This window comes from Verticillium dahliae, genomic scaffold (assembly GCF_000150675.1).
Source record: "Verticillium dahliae VdLs.17 supercont1.22 genomic scaffold, whole genome shotgun sequence".
NCBI classification, from domain to species: Eukaryota; Fungi; Ascomycota; class Sordariomycetes; order Glomerellales; family Plectosphaerellaceae; genus Verticillium; species Verticillium dahliae.
Window position 1 is genome coordinate 54356 of NW_009276918.1, and position 18441 is coordinate 72796.

Here is an 18441-nt window from a genome sequence, read left to right on the forward strand (position 1 = left end):
GCTGGTGATGTTCTGAAGATTGCCCAAACCGAGTGTCTTTTTGGGGGGGAACAAGAGGCCCCCGAGTGGAATGGAGGGTTATCTGAGCGTCTCGCCTTCAAGAGAAAAGGAGGTTTTTGGCTGGCGGGATCTGAGGCCAGGGATGGGTTGACTTTGGGGATGCGCTTTGGTTCCCTTCCCTTCAGGTGAGGAGAGCGTAGTGGGCTCGGCAGCGACAGAGGATCAGGAGACAGCCTGTGTGATAATCGATGATCCGCGTGCCCTTGAAAGCCGGGAGTCGGTGCTGCTGGAGCGTCGTGTTTTCTGCAAACAGACTGAAGTGATCGTGGCTCAGTGTCCAAGCTAAGGTAGGTAGGTACCCTAGATTGTGCTGTCGCCCTTCTGAAGATGCTTCGCCCTGGCGGTTGCTCTTTTGTGTTGTGTGCAGAACAGAAGGATCAGATCAGATGAAACTGCTCAGGTGTTGGGCGTAATTTTTTTTTTCTTTCGTCCTTTGCCCAGTGCACCTGCTCCAGCGGTTCAGGCTCTGGTCCGTCTTTGGCAGCAACTCCCCAGTAATCAGTAGCTCCCCCATTTTTTCCTTCTCTCTTTCTTTCTTCCTGCTGCGCTTTCGGGCTGCTGGGCCTGACTGGACGCGTCTGGGTGCTAAGCCCACACCTGCGACAGGCGTATCCCAGGGAGACGATGGCCCAATCAAGACAGCTCGCGTCTCTGGTTGGTCTGTCGCGTCAACAGCCCCCATCATCACATCGAATCAGCGCAGATGCTCTGTCGCGCAATCATGCACGGAAGGGGTGATCCTACGTACTGCTGTCGCTCGCCTCACTTCTCAGTCCAGTCGCCTTTGCTTTTTCCTGGTTCTCCTCTGGCTCATTCGACCTCTGGGGGACTTTGGGGACCTCCCATGCTCTTCTGAAGCCATGTCTTGCTGCATAGGTGCAATTCATGTGTCCATCACCATCTGCCGCCCTGACCATCTTGACCTGATGCTTTTTGCCCCGCCATTAGGCGATCTAAACGGCAAAATGCGGCATCTCACCATCCTGGAATCCGGAAGCTCGACATTGGTGGTAGGTTTACATGATTGACAGCTCGCTACCGCCGTGCTGTTTGGGGTCGCCAACATGGCCCGGTCATGGAACCAAGGCAAGGTACGATCGGGCCATCGCGGTCGGTCAGTGAGCCAACCCTCTTGGTGGGGGCCATCTGGATGGATGTGAACAAGGGGGTCCCGCTGCTTTTACGCATCATCGAAAACGAGTGATGGCTGTGTTTGCACAACACAGCCACATGTGCACAAAACGTTGACATGTAGAGCCGCCGCCCCCTGTTCAGCAACAGCCAACATGAACGACATGTGAGACTACAGGCCATTGCTAACAAGAAAAAGAAAGTATGAAACTTTATTGGAGATATTGATTATGAACGGCATGTCCTAACATTCCATAGTGGTCTAACTCAGAGCATCGGCAATTCTGCATTTCACGGATACTCTTACACAACTCTCAGCGCTCAAACTACTGAACCGCCTGCGCCTTGAACTCGTAGACCAGGCACCCAATCTGGATGTTCCCGCTCACACCGCCATTGTTGCACTTCCTGTAATTGTCCCGCATAGTGTCATAGCAAAGCTTGTAGTCCGGCTTCCCGCTGTTGAGGGGGTCCGTAGAATACGCCTCATCCGGCCCTTCCGACACACAGCCGTGCTTCCAGTAAATGTTGAATTGATAGGGCACATTATTCGTCATGGTCGCCCACCGTCGGAACGTGGACTTGTCGCCTTGCTTGATGGGCCACGCAGACGACCTGTAACAGGGATACGAGCTGTAATCGCGCACCATGCTGGGTTGGATGTCGCCGTGGTCGCCGAACGCTTCGGCGGCGAAGCAGAACCGAGGGAACACCTTCAAGGGCGTCTTGGCGGGGGTGATGGGATCAGGCACGGGGGGGGTCCTTTGGCGAGTAGACGACCTTCTCTTCAATCGCATAGTCGAAAGTTCCATAGACCACGTCCACCTTGCCGCTCTTGGCCATGAGAACGCCCGCGGCTGATAGAACATCCTTCGGTTAGAATTGCAAGGTATGGAGCTTCACAAATATGCATCAAAACTCACCTCCATTGTTCTGGCAAGCTGTTGCCAGCGTCAAGTACGCCGTGTTGCAGTCCATCGCACATTTCTTCTTCTCTTTGGCCGGCGCGAAGCGCAGCCTGAAGTCGTACTTGGAGTAGTTGCTAGGATCCGGAGGAGGAGTCCGCCGCTGGAGGGAGCGCGACTCCTCGAACTGGGGCTTCCTGTCCTCGCCTGAAGCACCAACGATCATCTCAAGTTTGGTGCTCTCATCCCACTGCTCGCAGAAGCGGCCAGAGACCTTATTCTCCGACGAATAGAAAACGTTGGACGGTATATCGCTCAGCTTATCGTGTTCGCATTTCGGGGAGTTTGGCGGGCCGATAGACTCAAACAGGTCTGCGATGATAATCATCGACTTTTGCTCCTCATCAGAAGCATTATTCTCAATGCTCTCCGAAGGCGCATTGCACTCGCAGCCTTGGTGTTCGCTCTGTTCCCATTACTCGTCAGTCGAATGCCTTTCCCGAAATGTTCGGCGAGGCCATCAGGTATGTGACTCGACTTACATCTTTACATGTCGGTTTATCATCTAATGTTTTTGGGAGCTTGGCGTTGCAATCATCTGCTTCCTTGCTAAACCCACACAGAAGCTGGCCATGATAGTAGAATCAGTAGGCGCAGGCATGTAAAGAGTCCAACATGCGAAAGTCACTGGGGTTGATTTTGGGTCCGGGCAGCTCGTCGGCAAAGCCGTTGGTGCCTCTGTCCTAATGAGGGATGCCTCAATCCTATTATTCTGGTTGACCGGTCTGTTCTCGATCAATGTGTTGACTGCCAACGCAAACAGCAGGTTCCCTAGTTGCTCGGCGAGAGCTGGACTAATGTCCAGCATCGGCGTACATGCCCGGACAAAGTCTGACGCAACGTTTGCCGCCCGAGCAACGGCGCCAGCCGTCTCGGCAAAATCGAAGGACAGATGAGCTGGATTGATCAGCAGAAGGTCGTTGAACGGGCCTCCCCTTTGACTCATGACTGCTGCTGCCTCCGCCGCGCAGATGGCTTTGCCAAAACCGCCATTTGCGCGTTTTCTTCTCGTCTGGTCTCCGCGGACAAAGGCATGGCCATCATCGCAGTCTTGAGATCTGTGCATGACCTCGTCAATACGTGATGCGAGGTCCTCATCCAGAAAGGCGATAAGATCACCGCTCGAGCTGTCTCCCTCTGGCTCCGTTACGGGGGTGACGGACGGAGTCTGTGACCTAGCAGGAGAATCAAGAGTCAGTTTACCGAAACAGAGCTGTTCTTTGCTTCACATACCCCTGAAGTACTGTTGGATCTGGCGTCGACGTGATAGTCGCCACGGCCGTGCCGTCAGCAGAGACGACTGGAGTAGTCGTCTCCAATTTAGAGGCCTGGCTTGCGATCTCATGGGGCACGAACATGCCTGTGGGCTGTTCTTGCTTCATGGCCCAGTTGGATATAAGGACCCCGGCGATGAACGAGAAGACAGAGCCAACTTTCTTGAACGTCTTGGACAGGAACTGCACAAAGCCGCGACGCTCAAGCTCTCCGTCGATCTGCAGGTCGGCATTGCGAAGCAGTTGACGGACCTCCTGGTAGCACTTGTCGTCAACCTCGCCACAAGCTTCCAAGATGCCGTGGATCTTGGACTTGGTATCGGCTGAGAAAGACACATCGTAACCGTTGCCTTCCCTTCCAGGGAGCCAGACTGTGGTTCCACTGAGTGAAGGCGCTTTGACATCCTGAGTTTCTCAGTCAGTATTGGCCAACCAAGTGTGAGGACACGGGGTGAAGAACTCACCGTTCTAGGAGAGAATTGTTTCAAATCCCCGAGATCGAGAACCTCTCCCGATAGAACTCCCGCAAAGACAGTAAAGAGTAGATCAAACAACAGATTCTTAGTGGCTTGCGATATTTTCACAAGTGCTTCTTCTTTTCCAAAATAAGGCTTAGATAGTCTGGGCAATCATGGACTGGCCCTCCAAGTAAGTCGCGGACAGCAGATATGGACAGTGCCTTGTTTTATCATGGCAGAGCCTGGGACTTGGTAAATCTCGCTCCCATGCCAGACACGGTGAAGGCCCCATGCAATAAAAGTGATAATTCAAGAATGGTATCTCCGGGTATCAGTTCGTGATCTACGCGCCCCAGGTCGGCATTTGGGCAGTGGCTTCAATGTCCAACGCGGCAAGTTTATCGAGGTTGCCCCCCGCAAGGTGAGGCACAGCACCAACTAGCATGGCCTGATAGAGGTTGGTCTAAGAAGGTTGCATGATGGCGGTTGGCCTCTAATGCGCCACATTGCATGGTCGGGGGGCTCTTCTTTGAGAATTGGATTTTTGGGGCGGAGCGGTGGCCTGGATGTTGGCTTGTTGGCGCTCATGAAACAGGGGCTATGCAGGAACAACCTGGGGGCGGTTGTTCGACCTAATAACTATATGCGCAAACTTTGTAGTTTTCATACTCATGACGTGCGCACGGTGACTCGGAGCTGACTATGGCCATGATTCTCTCATGAGGCGTACTCGAATAATGTGACAAGGCAGAGATGTACTGTGTTGGCCCCTTCAAAGAACCCCCTGTCAGAGCACGCTAGTAACCCCCTCATAATGAAACCCCCAATTGGACATACTTGTTCACGACACTTGGATTTTGAGCATATCAGTGATGAGACATCAGTATGAAAGCCCATAGCTCATGATTTAGTCTGTGTTTGGCCTTATAGGTTATTCTTGGATCGCTGTCTTGTACCGAGATTGCATGGCCAGTGTATATATTGAGCGTCGGCCTCACCTCTGGGCTTTGTCCATGTTCGATGGCTCCAAGCTCTTCTCATGATCACAAAATTGTCAGCATCAATACTCGACATTGTCTCATTTTCGCAACGCCCCAATAAGCTGCCACAATGAAGCTTGCTTTCGTCCATCTGCTAGTCAACCTGACTCTCTGTCTGGCTGTGCCAGAATTCTCCCTTGCGCCATCTTGTGGTAGTATTTCATTCGACTTTAATACGGAACCTATTTCTGTTGCAAGCGCAATCTAATGCTCATCAGCTAATGACGGTGATTTTCGTCGTCGAGATGGTATCATTGGCCAGATAATAGATGCCATTGGACTTGCAAGCAATGCACACAAAATCCTCACTGACCATATTGATGACAAATATGTACTGGACATGACCCAGACAATGCTGGGCAACTCGGATTTCCAGGCCAAACTTGACAAAGTCAAAGGTGAGTACGAATGATGAAGCAAGACAACACTGCAAACTGACGTGCATCTGTTCCCTCAGAAAGCTTTAGAGGGATTTCGGAAATTTCCGACACGCCATCGCAATTCATGCCACTCGATGAGGGGTGGGCAGCCAGAAGAAGCAACCTAGATGTCGTCAGTACTTCACAAAGCCCTTTCATGCCTTACAAACTTATCCTGCATCTCTGCCACATGTCCAAGTATGCTAGATGCTCAACATGATGGTGTGGATCTTCATTGCTTCTCACATGATCCGAGCATTCTAGAGAGAAATGAGAAACCTTACACAAAATTCCCTCAAAAATTGTAGCTGACCATTTCGACAGGCTTTTTGGTGTGATGGTTCGCGATTTCCTCAAGCAAAGACGTCAACTGCGTATCATAAAGGATGGGGTCGGTGGATTGCGATGAATGTTCAAGGTCGACTGGCACAATGCTATGCGACGGATTACCAACTCGGATCAGGAGTCAGCAGTGTCAAAGCCATGACGACCCCCTCCCATGTTGTCGATTGGACGAGTTTTGTAAGTGATCGTGAAAACGGAGCAAAGGTAAAGAAAACAGATCCACAATATAGGATGATGAGACGGGACTCGAATGATGTCGACCTTTACAAGTGGTTCGTCGAGACCGCGGACCAGCAAGGATGGCCGAAGATTGATAAGGCTCGCGTCGACAAGGCCAGCACTACCGAGTTCCGCGAGGGTCTCACCCATCCCACTGTTCCAATCGACGGTGAAGACTCTGGGAAGTACCGTACTGCACGAGGTCAGAAACTCCCATGAATACTTGGTCCAGATGAATAAACTGTCACAGTTTACACATACCAATCAAGGCGGCTTGCTACTTGATACTAATGTCAAGGACATCAAGGGTGTAAGTAGCTGTTATGGTTGGCTATGTGCTGCCATTTTGGAGGACGCGAATAATTCAGGTATGGTGGTTTCAAGCCACATCTCGTCAGGGCGATGTTGACCCAGTCTTTAGATTCAATCGCATTGTTGGGCATAGCTCTGAAGATCTGGACCTTTGGCTACTACGTTGATCGGGCAGGCAACATACTCCCACGACCCTAGAATTAGAAACTGAACAGATTAGAATATTCAAATTTTTTCTGTTTGAAGGTGTCGGTACAAGAATTCTTCACCGTGACTGACTCGGCCTCTCCCATACGTCGTCAAGATTCAGCACTGTAAAGCCCGTGCTACACGAAACGTGAATCCAAGATCCAGGGTAACAACGTATGGGAACAATAGGTGGTTTGATGAGGATACGTGCCCATTGACCTCGAATCAGTTGTCGGAGCGTGGTTTGGGGCAGAGTAAAGAGATCTTCCGCCCGTGGGCCGCAGGAGGTAGATCGTAGGTCTGAGGGGTAATACATCTGAATTCTGGCCCTCCGCAGTCCTCATATACATGTTCTCATAGTCCTTCGCCCATAATCAGCCCTGTTCCGTGGCTCCGCAGGGGCCACCTGGCGTCAGTACTCAGCCGTAACATATTGGTGGCGAATCCAACACTTCTGCTATGTAGTCATGATAGTCTATGCCGTTCCTCCACCCTTGCCGTTCTTTCTTGACCATCTCTCGATACTGTTCTGGAGACGGTTGGGAGACTGGATGTGGCCCAACCTTCAACAACTCGAGCTCCACAGGAGCCCAAAGTAGGAAGGTATCATATGTTGATCGTACTATGCTCCAGCGACCGCCGGGGCTCTGCCGGCAATGATACTTTTGGCGTACTCGGCGGGTTATCGGAAAAGATGATTCAAGGCTGTCATGGGTGAAATGACGGTCTATATCTTCATAGAACGGACGAAGATTGGGAAGAACAACATTGAGTACGAGACCGGGCACAAGAGCCTTGAGTGTGCCGAGCGAAGACAGAACCGCACGCTCGTTGATGACGGACCAGGAACACCAGTTGGTGTGGTCTAGTTCAACTCGGATCTTTTGGAGGCCTTTTAGCGCAGCGACGGCCGGCCACGCTTGCGTCCATTGAAGAGCCATTTCTTGCACTTTCTTTGAATCTGATCGCAGTCCATCAACCGCCTCAAATATTTCGAAAGGGAGTCTCAAGGTGACGTGAAGCACTTGCATTCCGTGGCCGATGAGCTCAGTGAAGTAGTCTTGGAAGTACCTTCTGCGGTATGCTGGGTCTTGCAAAGGGCGTCGAGGGTATTCAAGTCGGTGACGTGAAAGACGAGGCAGTGAACCATGTACTCGATGGCTTCACTGTACCTGTGTGACATGCGGTCAGGGTTGTTGGTACGAGTACGGTTGCTTAGCTGCTCACATGTGCTTGCAGACCAGGAGAAGCTTCCTCACTCCAAGATCGCCATTTGAAGGAGCTGCCTCACACCTCCAATGAGGACCCCAAGTTGACCGTAGGCGCTTCCCCATGATGATATCTGCGTCTCTGTCACCCTTTGAACAGGTCATACCATCGTACCAAGCATCACCCCATTGCCTTTCGTTCATCATTGAGTTGCGCGGTGTGGCTTCCACTCCAGGGTATCGCTCGGCTCCATCATCATCGCAGGAGGGGTTGGGTGTCAAGCAGTCAGAAAGCACGACGTGCTGTCCACGACGGGAAAGATGCAGAGGCGGGGTGTCGAGGTAGTCAAAGATGTCCCACCAGAGCTCGACTGGAAGGCGAAACATCGCACGCTGTGATTCAGAGCCCGCCATCTGGGTCGTTTGTGCCGATTTCGTTTGGTGACGAGCAAAAGTTGGGAGAGGGATTTCGGGTTTAGAGGGCAATCGAGAATGAAGAGGGCTTGGAGCAAAGCATGGGCGATGCTGGCGAGTGCATCAATACTGGCATGATGAGTTGGGGGCCAACGGCGAGTCGGCCGACATCGAAACAGCCAACCGTCAGTGAAACGGCCAACAGCACGACAGCCAACATCCATGCCGGCATGTTCTGAAAGTAATGCTTGAATCCTATGCCCATCACCGCCTAGCATCTCACCATGTTGCTAGTTTGGACCAAGTACTTTGATGGGTTTCTTGATATACTCGTAAAGGCTTCTCTTTATATCTTTTTAACTCGGTTCGTCCATAACTGACCTTGAACACTGGTGGCCAACAATGAGGGACGAAGCAACATGTGCTTGTGCATAGCGTGCATGTGCATAAATGCATCCCGAAGGGGGCGTGGCTGTGCGCGACCAGCCAGGGCGAGGAAATCTTAGAGCGGCGAGAACGCTACCTCCATTAGCTCAGCGCCATGGGCTGTTGGTCCCCAAAGCCGAAAACCTGCAGGTGCTGTTGGTTCCTGCTGAGCCCCTGAAACGCGCGCGTTACACTTGAGCCCACTGTAAAAAGTGCCCTGATCTTCGTTTGACCCCCTGTGGCCATCCTGCTGTTGGCCCTGAACCTCTTTCACTAAGCCCCAGTCCCGGGCTCTAGGGCACCCAATGAGGCAAGTGAAGGCCCCCAACGATCCAACGACCCCAAGATGATGTCGGTACAGGCCGCCCATTGGGCCAGTGTCAAGCATCCTTCATTCCATCTTCCCGTTTCCCGCGCGCTTGGCCGCCATCGGGTAGACCGTCTTGACCGTCCCTGCGCCATCCTTTCTGGGGCTGGAAATGGACCATGGATCCTTCTGCCCCTGAAATAGACTTGACATGTGTGGCGGTTGACGCTGAGCCACAGCTGTGAATGCATCACCCAACCCTCGCCCGACAAACAGGACAACCCCCTCCACGACAGCATGACAGTCTCAAGGGGAGTCCGAGAGGATCGCCGGCTGTTTCTGAGCTCACAGTGTGGTGCGGAAACACAATGGCCCAAAATGCCCGACCCGATTCCAAGTTCTCCAAGCTAGGTACCTAGACACACTGACGGCCCACCAGCAAATCGGGTCACCTGCCATCACGATACCCTCCCTCCCCACGCCACGTGATTCAGGGTGCAGACTTGGTTGCGACACTACCTAACCATACAGCTCAACATGACAAGTTTGGCGTCTGCATCTAGTACTAGAACTAATCCTATCAGCGCCGGGTTCTGTCGTGCACTTTATCGTGCTCATACGTCCTTGCCGCTCACCACCGCCTGAACGCCGCCGCGACCTCGGCGGCCAGGCCCTGCTCCCCCCTCGTCTGCAGCAGCCATTTCCCCTCCTCTTGCCTCGCCTTCGCAATCGCCCTCTTCGTGCCCCCGCGCGTGGCCGATCGAATACTCTTGGCAATGCCGGCGCTCGGGTACGCAAACAGCCCAAACATGCCGGCGCCGCTCTTGGTCGTCAGTCCCACGATGCCCTTGCCCACGCCCTTGACGGCACCCAGGGCACCCTCGTCTCTCGCGCCCTTGTACGGCTGCACGACGAGGTCGCTGAGCCCGTCCGCGAAGCCCCACGCAAACGTCTTGCCCGCGACCGCCGCCCCGGAGACGAAGCCCGTGACCTGGCCGTTGTCGCGCGGCCTGTCGCCGTAGTGGCCCGGCACGGCCCTCAGTCCCTCCGTCAGGGCGAGCGGGATGTCGACCACCATGCCCTTCAGCGCCGTGGGCGCGATGCCGCCGATGCTCTTCGCCGAGGCGCCGACCATCTTGCCCGCGAGGGAGGGGGACTTTGCCGCCGACGCGCCGCCGCGGTCCGTTGCTGCCGACTTGACGCTGGCCGTGTCGCTTGCGGCGGCTGCGAGTCTCCTGCGCTCCTGTTCCTTGCGGTGCTGGTGCGCCTTGTATTCGTCCACGGGCTTGGTGACCATGCCCGTGATGGACCCGGTCATGTCGACGGCGGTGCCCATGACGGCCGAGGCGCCGCCGCTGATTGGATCCCATCTTGTCACGTCGAGGTGCAGGGTGTTGGACTCGTATCTGCGGGCCCCCGTGTCAGTTTCGGTGCAAACAAAGCCGGCGAGACAGACGTACGGTTTGAGATGCTTGACGTTGATCGAAGAGTCGGAGAGCATCATTTCCGCCGCCAACTTGGAAAGCTTCAGAGGTCGCTTGGTCTTCGTGTACGACCAGACGGCTGGCTCGGTCGGTATTAGGTCGCATCGGATCTTTTCGAGGGGTAGCTGCTGGTGGAACGACCGAGCAGCCGCTTGCACGCCAACTTCTGCTTGCATTTGCGTGGCGATAGAGGCCGCGGCAGCCGCTGCTTCGTTCGAGAGACAGAACCGGATTGCTTCTGCGAGATTCCTGGCCGTCAAGGACTTGTGGTGGATGGGCAGCGGGCCTGCGCCTGCTTTCGCAACCATCTGCCCCCAGAACGGTTGGCTATGGGGCGGCCACAGTGTTAGCTGGGAAGCTTGAATGCCGTCGAACAATGTTTGAAGCAAGGGCAAACTCACTCTCCAAAGAAAGGCACAATAGTAGTGGGCTTGCCATTCTTCAATCCGCAGGCTGTGGTGCCGGCACCACCATGGTGGACCACAGCAGCTACGTGCTGAAAGAGCCACTCATGCGGACAGTCTCCTATCCAGTATATGTTCTCGTTTTCGGAGCCTGCCAGATCAGCCCATCCCTTGGAGATGATAGCACGAGCGCCTGTCGATTCGACAGCCTCTAAGATTATTCTTGTAACCTTGTCGGGGTCATCAAGGACAATGCTGCCGAATCCAATGTACACCGGTGGTGGGCCAGCATGGAGGAAGCGCGCAAGGTCATCCGGTGGTGTATAGGCAGGTGCGTCTCGGAAAAAGAATCCGCATACATCTACCAGTCCCGTCAGCTTTCCACCCAACAAGTGCTAGAATCCGCGAAGGGTGGCTGTACCAATGTGGGAAGGCCAGTCGACTGGCTTTGGTACGAGGGCGGGTGACCAGCAGTATGTGTAGGGGATTTTGAGGCGTTCAGTCAGTAGAGGACCGTCGAACATGGCGACCTCTTCCAGGTCTATGCTTTTCCGCCACTTGTTGATGACGTCCCCGAGGCTATTGAATGGTCAGCGCCGCCCCATGAGAGGAAGGACAAGATGGAAAAAAGAACCGACTGTGAAGGGAAGAAGCTCACCCTTGCCAGGTCATCCACTCGACCACAGAATAGGAAACGTAGTTGGCGACGCCGGGTTTGACGTCCACGTTCTTCAGATTGACCAGCGGATGGGGAAAGGCCGTGGTACTGCTCCAAGGCATGGTGAACATGATGTGCACCGGGATCCCGAGGGCCTGCGCGCAGTGCACATGCGCAAAGCTAGGCGGGTTGGCAATGATGGCATCGGCGACAAACGGGTCGCCCGTCAACCGGTCAGGTTTGATGCAGGACTCCCAAGACTTTCCCAGCATCTCCTCCACCATGTATCGCTTTTTCTGGATCTCCCCTGCGGCGAGGCTCTCCATACTCGGGAGGAGACCGGGGTTTTTGACCATGTAGGCCATGAGCTCGGCAGGGTCACCACCGATGGGGTAAAACTCGATGCCAGCTTTCCGCACAAAGTCCTCAAAGACGTCGTGGGTCGCGAGGCGCACGCGGTGGCCGTAGCGCTGCAGTTCCGTGCCCAAGGCGACGAAAGGCTGCACGTCACCGCGGCTGCCGACTACGTGGATAACGATGTTGAGCTTGGTCGCCCAGGCTGAGGAGGACTGCAAGTTGGTCTTTTCATTCGGCACATTAACGCTTTCTCGCCGTTCTTTCTCTCCTCTGTTGATTGTCTTTTCAGAAAGAACCGAGAGACTATGCACCCATTTCGAGTTGAAGTCGATCTCGACACGGGCATCGCCTGCTCATAATCAGTCAACGCATCGACAGACAATTTGATGGGGTATACCGTACTTCCAACATTGCCTTGGGAAGCAGCCGGGAAGCGGTTCTCTTGCGAGTTCAGATGTGGTGTACGGTGTTCATGATCGGCAGGTAGCCCATCCGCACTGGCAGTTGCTGGGTAGTTGATGGAGTAGTGATAGTCCTGGTGTGTTGCGTAAGGAGGGGCACTGTCGCTGTGAGTGAACGGAGAAGAAGGTTGATCGTGACGAGCATATTCATTGGGCGACAGCGCCTCATCGTCCCAGGTATTGTGAACATTGTGGTGGCGTCTCTCCGCACTCTGGTCCTTCTCGTTGCCCATAGGTGCGGTCTCTTGGTCTTGTCGATGTCTCTTGGATGGTACTGGTGTGGGCACTCGTCTGCCGCTTGTCTCAGAAGAGTCGACTTGAGGATCGGAGTTTTTATGTGTCGAGCAAAAACTGAACAAGGTTGACAGGGCAAGCCGCCTTGGGCTTGAGGATGAGAAGGAAAGGCATGATTGTCATGGCCTCGGATGTCGCCGAAGCCTCTGCAACCTGAAGCGGTCAAGCTTGGTGAAACTGCCGAGTCATCTCCATTCAGTCACTGCTCGCGACGCGTTCAAGTGCGCCAGGGCTGAAAGCCTACCTACCGTACCTACCTACCTAGGTAAGGTAGGTAGGTACCTAGGTATGGAGATGGGGTGGACAAGTTGGCAAGTGGACGGGTGGGTGGATGTTTCCATGTGGTGGTGAGACCCTCGACGACGGCCCCGCACTGGTGCTTCGCCTCGCCGATCACCTTTCGCCTTTCGCCTTTGGCCAGCCGTCCCGCTTCGTACTTCGTACAAGGCTCGTATTTCGTTTATTCCCCTGACTCGCCATTGAATGTTCGTTCTTCGTTCTTCGTTCTTCGTTCTTCGTTCCTCGTTCTTCGTTCTTCAAGCTTCGTTCCTCCTTCACACGGATAACCATCCGCAGCAAAGGCACCTCACAACCGTGGAACCTACCAGGTACCTTACACTGTCAGAGACACAGTAGCCGGCAACCCCTATTACCACCATGACTAGAGCTCATGAGCATTGCCCGCGTTGACTCCGCATGGCCAAGCTCTAGAAATCCTTTTGGGACTCTCGAGCATGAACAAACCTCCCAGTGCTGTCAGGACGCGAAGGCCGCAGACTCCGCTTTGCGGGTGCCGTCCTGTTTAAGATCGTTGACCTGGCTGCCTGACTATCCGTCACGGCTCTCTCGCAATGGCTCGTCGTACTCATCAGATACCCGAAACCCTTCTCCAAGAGGTCCGAAACCGAGGCCATGTCCGAAGCCATCGAGTCCTGCAGCTCTGATGCTGGCTCCTGCCTGGCTTCACCCAGCTCACAGCCATACGCACCTCCCGTCAGCCAGAAGTCCAAAGCCCCGAAGCCTGCCCCACGTCGCCGTGAGAAGCATACCAAATCAAGGAGTGGCTGCAAGACTTGCAAGAAGCGCAAGGTCAAAGTAGGTGCCTTCTTGCGCGACATGGACAGCTCCATACCATAGCGAAGCTCACCAAATCGCAGTGTGACGAGTCTAGGCCCGTGTGTACGCGCTGCGAGCGCATGGGGGTCTCATGCTTGTATCTCCCCGAGATAGGACGCACTCGGCGTCAGCATGGCCAGCCTGGCCAGCATACACAGACGCCTGCGGCCATACTCTACTCGCAGCCCGACAACAGCCTACATCTCGACATGCCGTCTCTTGAGCTCTTGTGCTCATATACAGAGTACACGAGCTCAACCCTGCCATCAGCATCGATGCTTCGGGGATTCTGGAAGACAACGGTACCGCGGCTCGCCTTGAAGCATGACTACCTCATGCACGCCCTGTTTGCCCTCGCCGCGCTTCACAAGGCTCAGTTCCGATTCGAGGAAAGGGAACACTACATGTCTATAGCGATGCGACATCATCACCACGCGTCCAAATCAGCCAGGATACTTCTCGATAATATCACGCCCGAGAACGGCAACGCCTTGTTTCTGTTCTCCATCTTCACCTGCATCGTTGGTATGTGCCAAGTCCCAGCCCGCACTGCACCCAGCCGTGTCTTAGATGATGAAACCCTTACATTTGGCAGTGCTGAATCTACCCGAGCCGCCGTCAGAAGCCGACTCGTCAGAGAACCCATGTTTCTTCCGCCAGTGGTACTGGACAATGCACGGAATCCGCTCCATCACAGACTTCTTGGGCTCCGCCATTCAGCGAGGCTACCTCGCGCCCCTGACGACGTATTTTGGGGCCCGCTGGTCCCTGCAAGATTCTGGTCTTCTCCTCGCCACAACGCTGCCCACCGTGTCCATCGTTGACATGCTAGACGAGCTTCAACAACGTCTTTACGACACCGTCCTAGACCCTGAAGAACTGGGCTCCTACACTTCATTCCTCGACCGCCTTCGAGAGGCTGCTGGGACCATGTCGTCGTGGCAGGAGTTTGACGTTTTTGTGTGGCTGTTTCGGTCTCTTGACGAGTTCGCGCTGCTGCTGCAACTGCCGACGCAAGAGACAATGGTTCTGTGGGCACATGTAGCCGTTGTTGTCAAGGCCTTTGAGGGGCAGTGGTGGCTGAAGGGTTGGGCGGATAACATCATGTCTCTAGTCTATCAGCGGCTAGACTGGGAGCACACAACATGGGTGTACAGGGCCGCGGTAGAGATGAACTGGATCATGCCTGAAGAGGAAGTCATTGATCCGCAGCTTTTGTAACAACACAAGCGATCGGTGAAACGCACTGCCGGTCCCAAACTTGTAGAGTAGAAAATTTGGGACCATGTACTACAATAGACAGGAGCGTGCCCTTCCATCCCTTTCGTGCCCAAATTTGGCCTCATACTTCGTATGATCGATAGCCAAGTGGCAGGAAACATGTGTCGCTAATTGATGTAAAGGGCATAGGTAACGCACACGCATCTAGATGTACAGTTCACTATGTTTCACAGATGTACCCGCCCTTAATCATGTACTGACCTAGTACCTGCTTACGCGTAGATCAAAGCTCTTTAGGTAGGCGGTGATCATTTGATGTATTGAGGCCGAATTTGGGCACGAAAGGGATGGTCATGGTCCCAGTCAAAGCCTCATGGAGCTCTAGCCCTCGTGAACGCTCTTGAGAGCTGCCTCATTCCCGCCAACCTTCTTTGCGTCCCGCTCTGGCACGCTATCGAGGGGGCGATCCAGCCCGAGGCGGTGCGCCGTGCTATATGACACAATTCCGTTCTGTCCCTCTGCCTCGGTGACGAGCTCCTTGCGGCGCGTGTCCACAAGAAGCCGAATGAGGTCCGGTCGCATATAGTGCCCGGCAAAGTCGGCAAGCACTTTCGTCAGGTGCGTCTCGTTGAGGTCAATGTCCACAAACAGCAGCCCGTCAAAGTCCTTCTCCGGCTTGACCACCAGGCTGCCATCGGGCCTGTAGATGCGCGCGTGCCCGTTGTACACCGAAGGGTCCGTCTCGGGCTCGACGCCCTCGGGCGTGTTCACCCTCAGGCCCTCGACCGACAGCCGCTGAAAGGGCGCGAGCACCCACGCGCCCGTCTCCATGGCGTACGCCGGCGTGACGAGGTCCGACGCCGGGTCCGCGTAGTTGGTCGCCGGGTCGGGCGCGACCCGCCTCTCCTTGCCCGGGTAGACGGGCCACGCGGCGACGTGGACCTGCTCGCCCATGCTGACGTTGAGGGCCTTGAGGAACGGGTTCATGTTCTCCCAGCAGTTGAGCTGGCCGACGCGGCCAATCTCCGTCTCGACGACCGACGCGAACGTGTCGCCGGCGCCGTCGCCGTACACGAGCTTCTCCACGTGCGTCGGCTTGATCTTGCGCCGGTGGTTCGCAATGGCGCCCGTCGGCGTGATGAGCACCTGCGCCAGGTACAGCGTCGCGTGGTCGAGCTCGGAGAAGCCCATGGAGACGAAGACCTGGTTGGCGCGCGCGGCGCGGCGGATGCGGCGCATCTCCTCCGAGTCGACGCGGAGCGAGTTCTCGCGGTACCTCTTGAGCATGGGCAGGCTCTGGAGGTAGGTCACCTTCCACATCCAATAGGGGTAGCCGGGGATCCCTGCAGCGTGTCAGAAATGCACTCATATACCTGCGAGTGTGTGCGAAGTTGGGCACTGACAGACTTCGGGGAAGGCGACGAGCTTGCAGCCTGCCTGGCCGGCCTCGTTGATGAAGTTGATCGTCTTCTGCACGCCAGCCTCGAGGTCGAACCACTACCGAGTGTCAGCAAAGCTACTTTTTCTACCTTCGTTGGTGATGTTCCCTTACCCGGGGCTCGGAGGTGACCTCGTTGGACTATTAGCCAGGTTTCTCAAGTGTCAACAAGGAATGCTTCTTACAGCGGCAGCCTTGTATTTAGTGATAGGCATCGTTGCAATGGTGCTTTTCATATAGTGGATAAGATGTTCAAGAAGAGGTTGGCGATCAAGGTTCAGGTTTGCTGATGGTTAGATGACAGAACTCAAGAACCCCCTTTGAGCCTTTATACTTGAGCTCTTGCAATGACCGAGCTTTTCGATCAGTACTCACACGTCTGACCTTTTGCACTAGAGCCATCGAGCACCGACCAAGAACAAGTATCAAAGCCCGATCCAAGACGCAATCTGCAGTGTCACCCAGACCTCAGATACGCATGGCAAGAGTTGCAAGAGAGGCCAGTATCGGCCGACAACCTCCACATGCTATGCAGACGTCTGCACTCGGCCCGACGCCGATACCAACGGCAATTTGGGGAGCAGCCACAGACGGGTATCTTTGTAACCCTCGGGCCATGTCCTTACTGTAAACACATGGCCACACCCGCACGTCAGACTCGTCCCATGCGGAGGTGTCTCGGCATCAGCACCACTTCTGCAGTGCCAGTCTAGTAAGCATAGTAAGTGGTACATTCGTCGACATGTCATCTGCGTGGGGCCGGTAGGGTCTCATCCGTGCCGCCTGATCGAACAATATCTACCCGTACGGGGCGATCCGAAAGTTCAAACCCCGGACGGGACGACCCCGGGCCTTCGTCCGGGCTTGTTGTTCAAAGCCCGATGCACACCTTTGCCTGGCGACGGAGATCTTCGACCCACATCTGCTGCAGTGGTGACCTGATTTCTCCAAGACCACGTCAAACGGCACAGAGAGGAAACAATGCAATGCACATCTGGCTTGGCGGCAACCGTTTGATGCACCATGTAAAGCGCCAGAGCGCCGAGGGCCGTCCCCGAATGCCGAATGGATCATTGACTGACGCCACATATCATCTAGATGCAACACGACGGTGATTGTGGTGCTGGATGTTCTGCTTCTCCCACGAGCTATCAGGCTAGACTTGGAGGACCGAATCAGAGGCGTCTGCTCGCTGGCATGCGATGTCATGAAGCCACATCCTCGAATGTCTGGAGCATTCCGACATCCCGAATCTCCTTCTTAAACTGTAGTTTCCTGATCTCCCGAGCTATCCATTCAAGAACGTCGTGGTATGCTGACTGCTTCCGCGCCACGGCCTTCCTGACCGCATGAAGTGCTAGCCACGCTACCTGGTGCTTGCTCAACTCACACCTGTAGTCTGGAAATCTCGCTCGGCGAGTCTTGCTTGTCAGAAGCACCCACGCAACATCAATCACTTTCGAGATTGTGCCTAAACATTGTTAGTGGCCACGCCATTTTGTGGTCTGACAAGGGCGGCTTACGGATGACCATCCGAGGCGCGGGGCGTTGATTCGGCCCAAGGCATTTGGCGTACGCCAGCATCTTCGTCGCAGTCTCGGTAAAGGACTCAAAAAGGTTGGAATAGACGGTCCGAGGGGAGTTATGCACCGTGTCGTAAAACATGATGTGGGATTGGATTTTGAAAGCATCTGTGGTGATCAGTAGCTGGAACCTGACATCATAGAACCAACCCCCTGTACTTACTCAGTGTCTTCCTCATGAAGTTGTGCCCAGATTGATATCCAAACTCGACCGTTAGGCCGTTGGAGGTCACTGCTCCTGTCAGCGTCACCATGCAACCAAAAAGTAGCAAATGAACACACCTGTATCCTTGATATGGCCACGGTCCTTCCCAATGGCTAGCGTCTTACAGTCAATAAGTGTACCGCAGTATGGGAACTTTTCCCCATCTGGTAATCTCGCCACGGAGCCGCCGTCAATCTCCATCTCAAAGTTCACCAGCGTCTTGGCTGGGCTGATAGAAACCCCGTAATCAGGAAAGCCCTTGTGCATCACCTTGACGAACCTTCGCGCCTTGCGCACATCAGTGGTAATGAGAAGGAAATCGTCAATCAGCCTGGACAGCATACAGTCTTGACCGCTCAGGAACGACAAGTGTTGTAGCTCAAGATCGGCGTAAAAGTAGTTACAGAGCGTAGAGGAAGTACCGAGCCTTGAGGTATGCCGTTCTTTGGTCGG

At 54.6% G+C, this 18441-nt stretch overlaps 6 protein-coding genes across 6 annotated transcripts; 2 read left to right on the forward strand and 4 right to left on the reverse strand.

Annotated features, from left to right (window-relative positions):
* Positions 1–1517: 1517 nt before the first annotated feature.
* On the reverse strand, positions 1518–4598 carry VDAG_08707 (uncharacterized protein; the record flags this gene model as incomplete). Its single annotated transcript, XM_009651024.1, has 5 exons — positions 1518–2023; positions 2115–2562; positions 2716–3331; positions 3390–3835; positions 4590–4598. 5 exons carry the CDS (start codon positions 4596–4598, stop codon positions 1518–1520), a joined length of 2025 nt encoding a protein of 674 aa, XP_009649319.1.
* Positions 4599–4998: 400 nt separating this feature from the next.
* On the forward strand, positions 4999–6130 carry VDAG_08708 (uncharacterized protein; the record flags this gene model as incomplete). Its single annotated transcript, XM_009651025.1, has 4 exons — positions 4999–5049; positions 5278–5326; positions 5386–5545; positions 5923–6130. 4 exons carry the CDS (start codon positions 4999–5001, stop codon positions 6128–6130), a joined length of 468 nt encoding a protein of 155 aa, XP_009649320.1.
* A 701-nt stretch (positions 6131–6831) lies between these two features.
* VDAG_08709 (uncharacterized protein) lies at positions 6832–8034 on the reverse strand (the record flags this gene model as incomplete). Its single annotated transcript, XM_009651026.1, has 3 exons — positions 6832–7373; positions 7484–7578; positions 7640–8034. 3 exons carry the CDS (start codon positions 8032–8034, stop codon positions 6832–6834), a joined length of 1032 nt encoding a protein of 343 aa, XP_009649321.1.
* Positions 8035–9398: 1364 nt separating this feature from the next.
* On the reverse strand, positions 9399–12364 carry VDAG_08710 (UDP-glucose,sterol transferase; the record flags this gene model as incomplete). Its single annotated transcript, XM_009651027.1, has 7 exons — positions 9399–10173; positions 10228–10578; positions 10653–11016; positions 11077–11234; positions 11314–12019; positions 12073–12111; positions 12169–12364. 7 exons carry the CDS (start codon positions 12362–12364, stop codon positions 9399–9401), a joined length of 2589 nt encoding a protein of 862 aa, XP_009649322.1.
* Positions 12365–13876: 1512 nt separating this feature from the next.
* On the forward strand, positions 13877–14762 carry VDAG_08711 (uncharacterized protein; the record flags this gene model as incomplete). The annotated part of the gene is made up of 2 exons (XM_009651028.1): positions 13877–14066; positions 14137–14762. 2 exons carry the CDS (start codon positions 13877–13879, stop codon positions 14760–14762), a joined length of 816 nt encoding a protein of 271 aa, XP_009649323.1.
* Positions 14763–15143: 381 nt separating this feature from the next.
* Positions 15144–16415, reverse strand: VDAG_08712 (cyanide hydratase; the record flags this gene model as incomplete). The annotated part of the gene is made up of 3 exons (XM_009651029.1): positions 15144–16105; positions 16166–16259; positions 16386–16415. The coding sequence occupies 3 exons, from the start codon at positions 16413–16415 to the stop codon at positions 15144–15146; spliced, it is 1086 nt and encodes a 361-aa protein (XP_009649324.1).
* Between the last annotated feature and the right edge of the window lie 2026 nt (positions 16416–18441).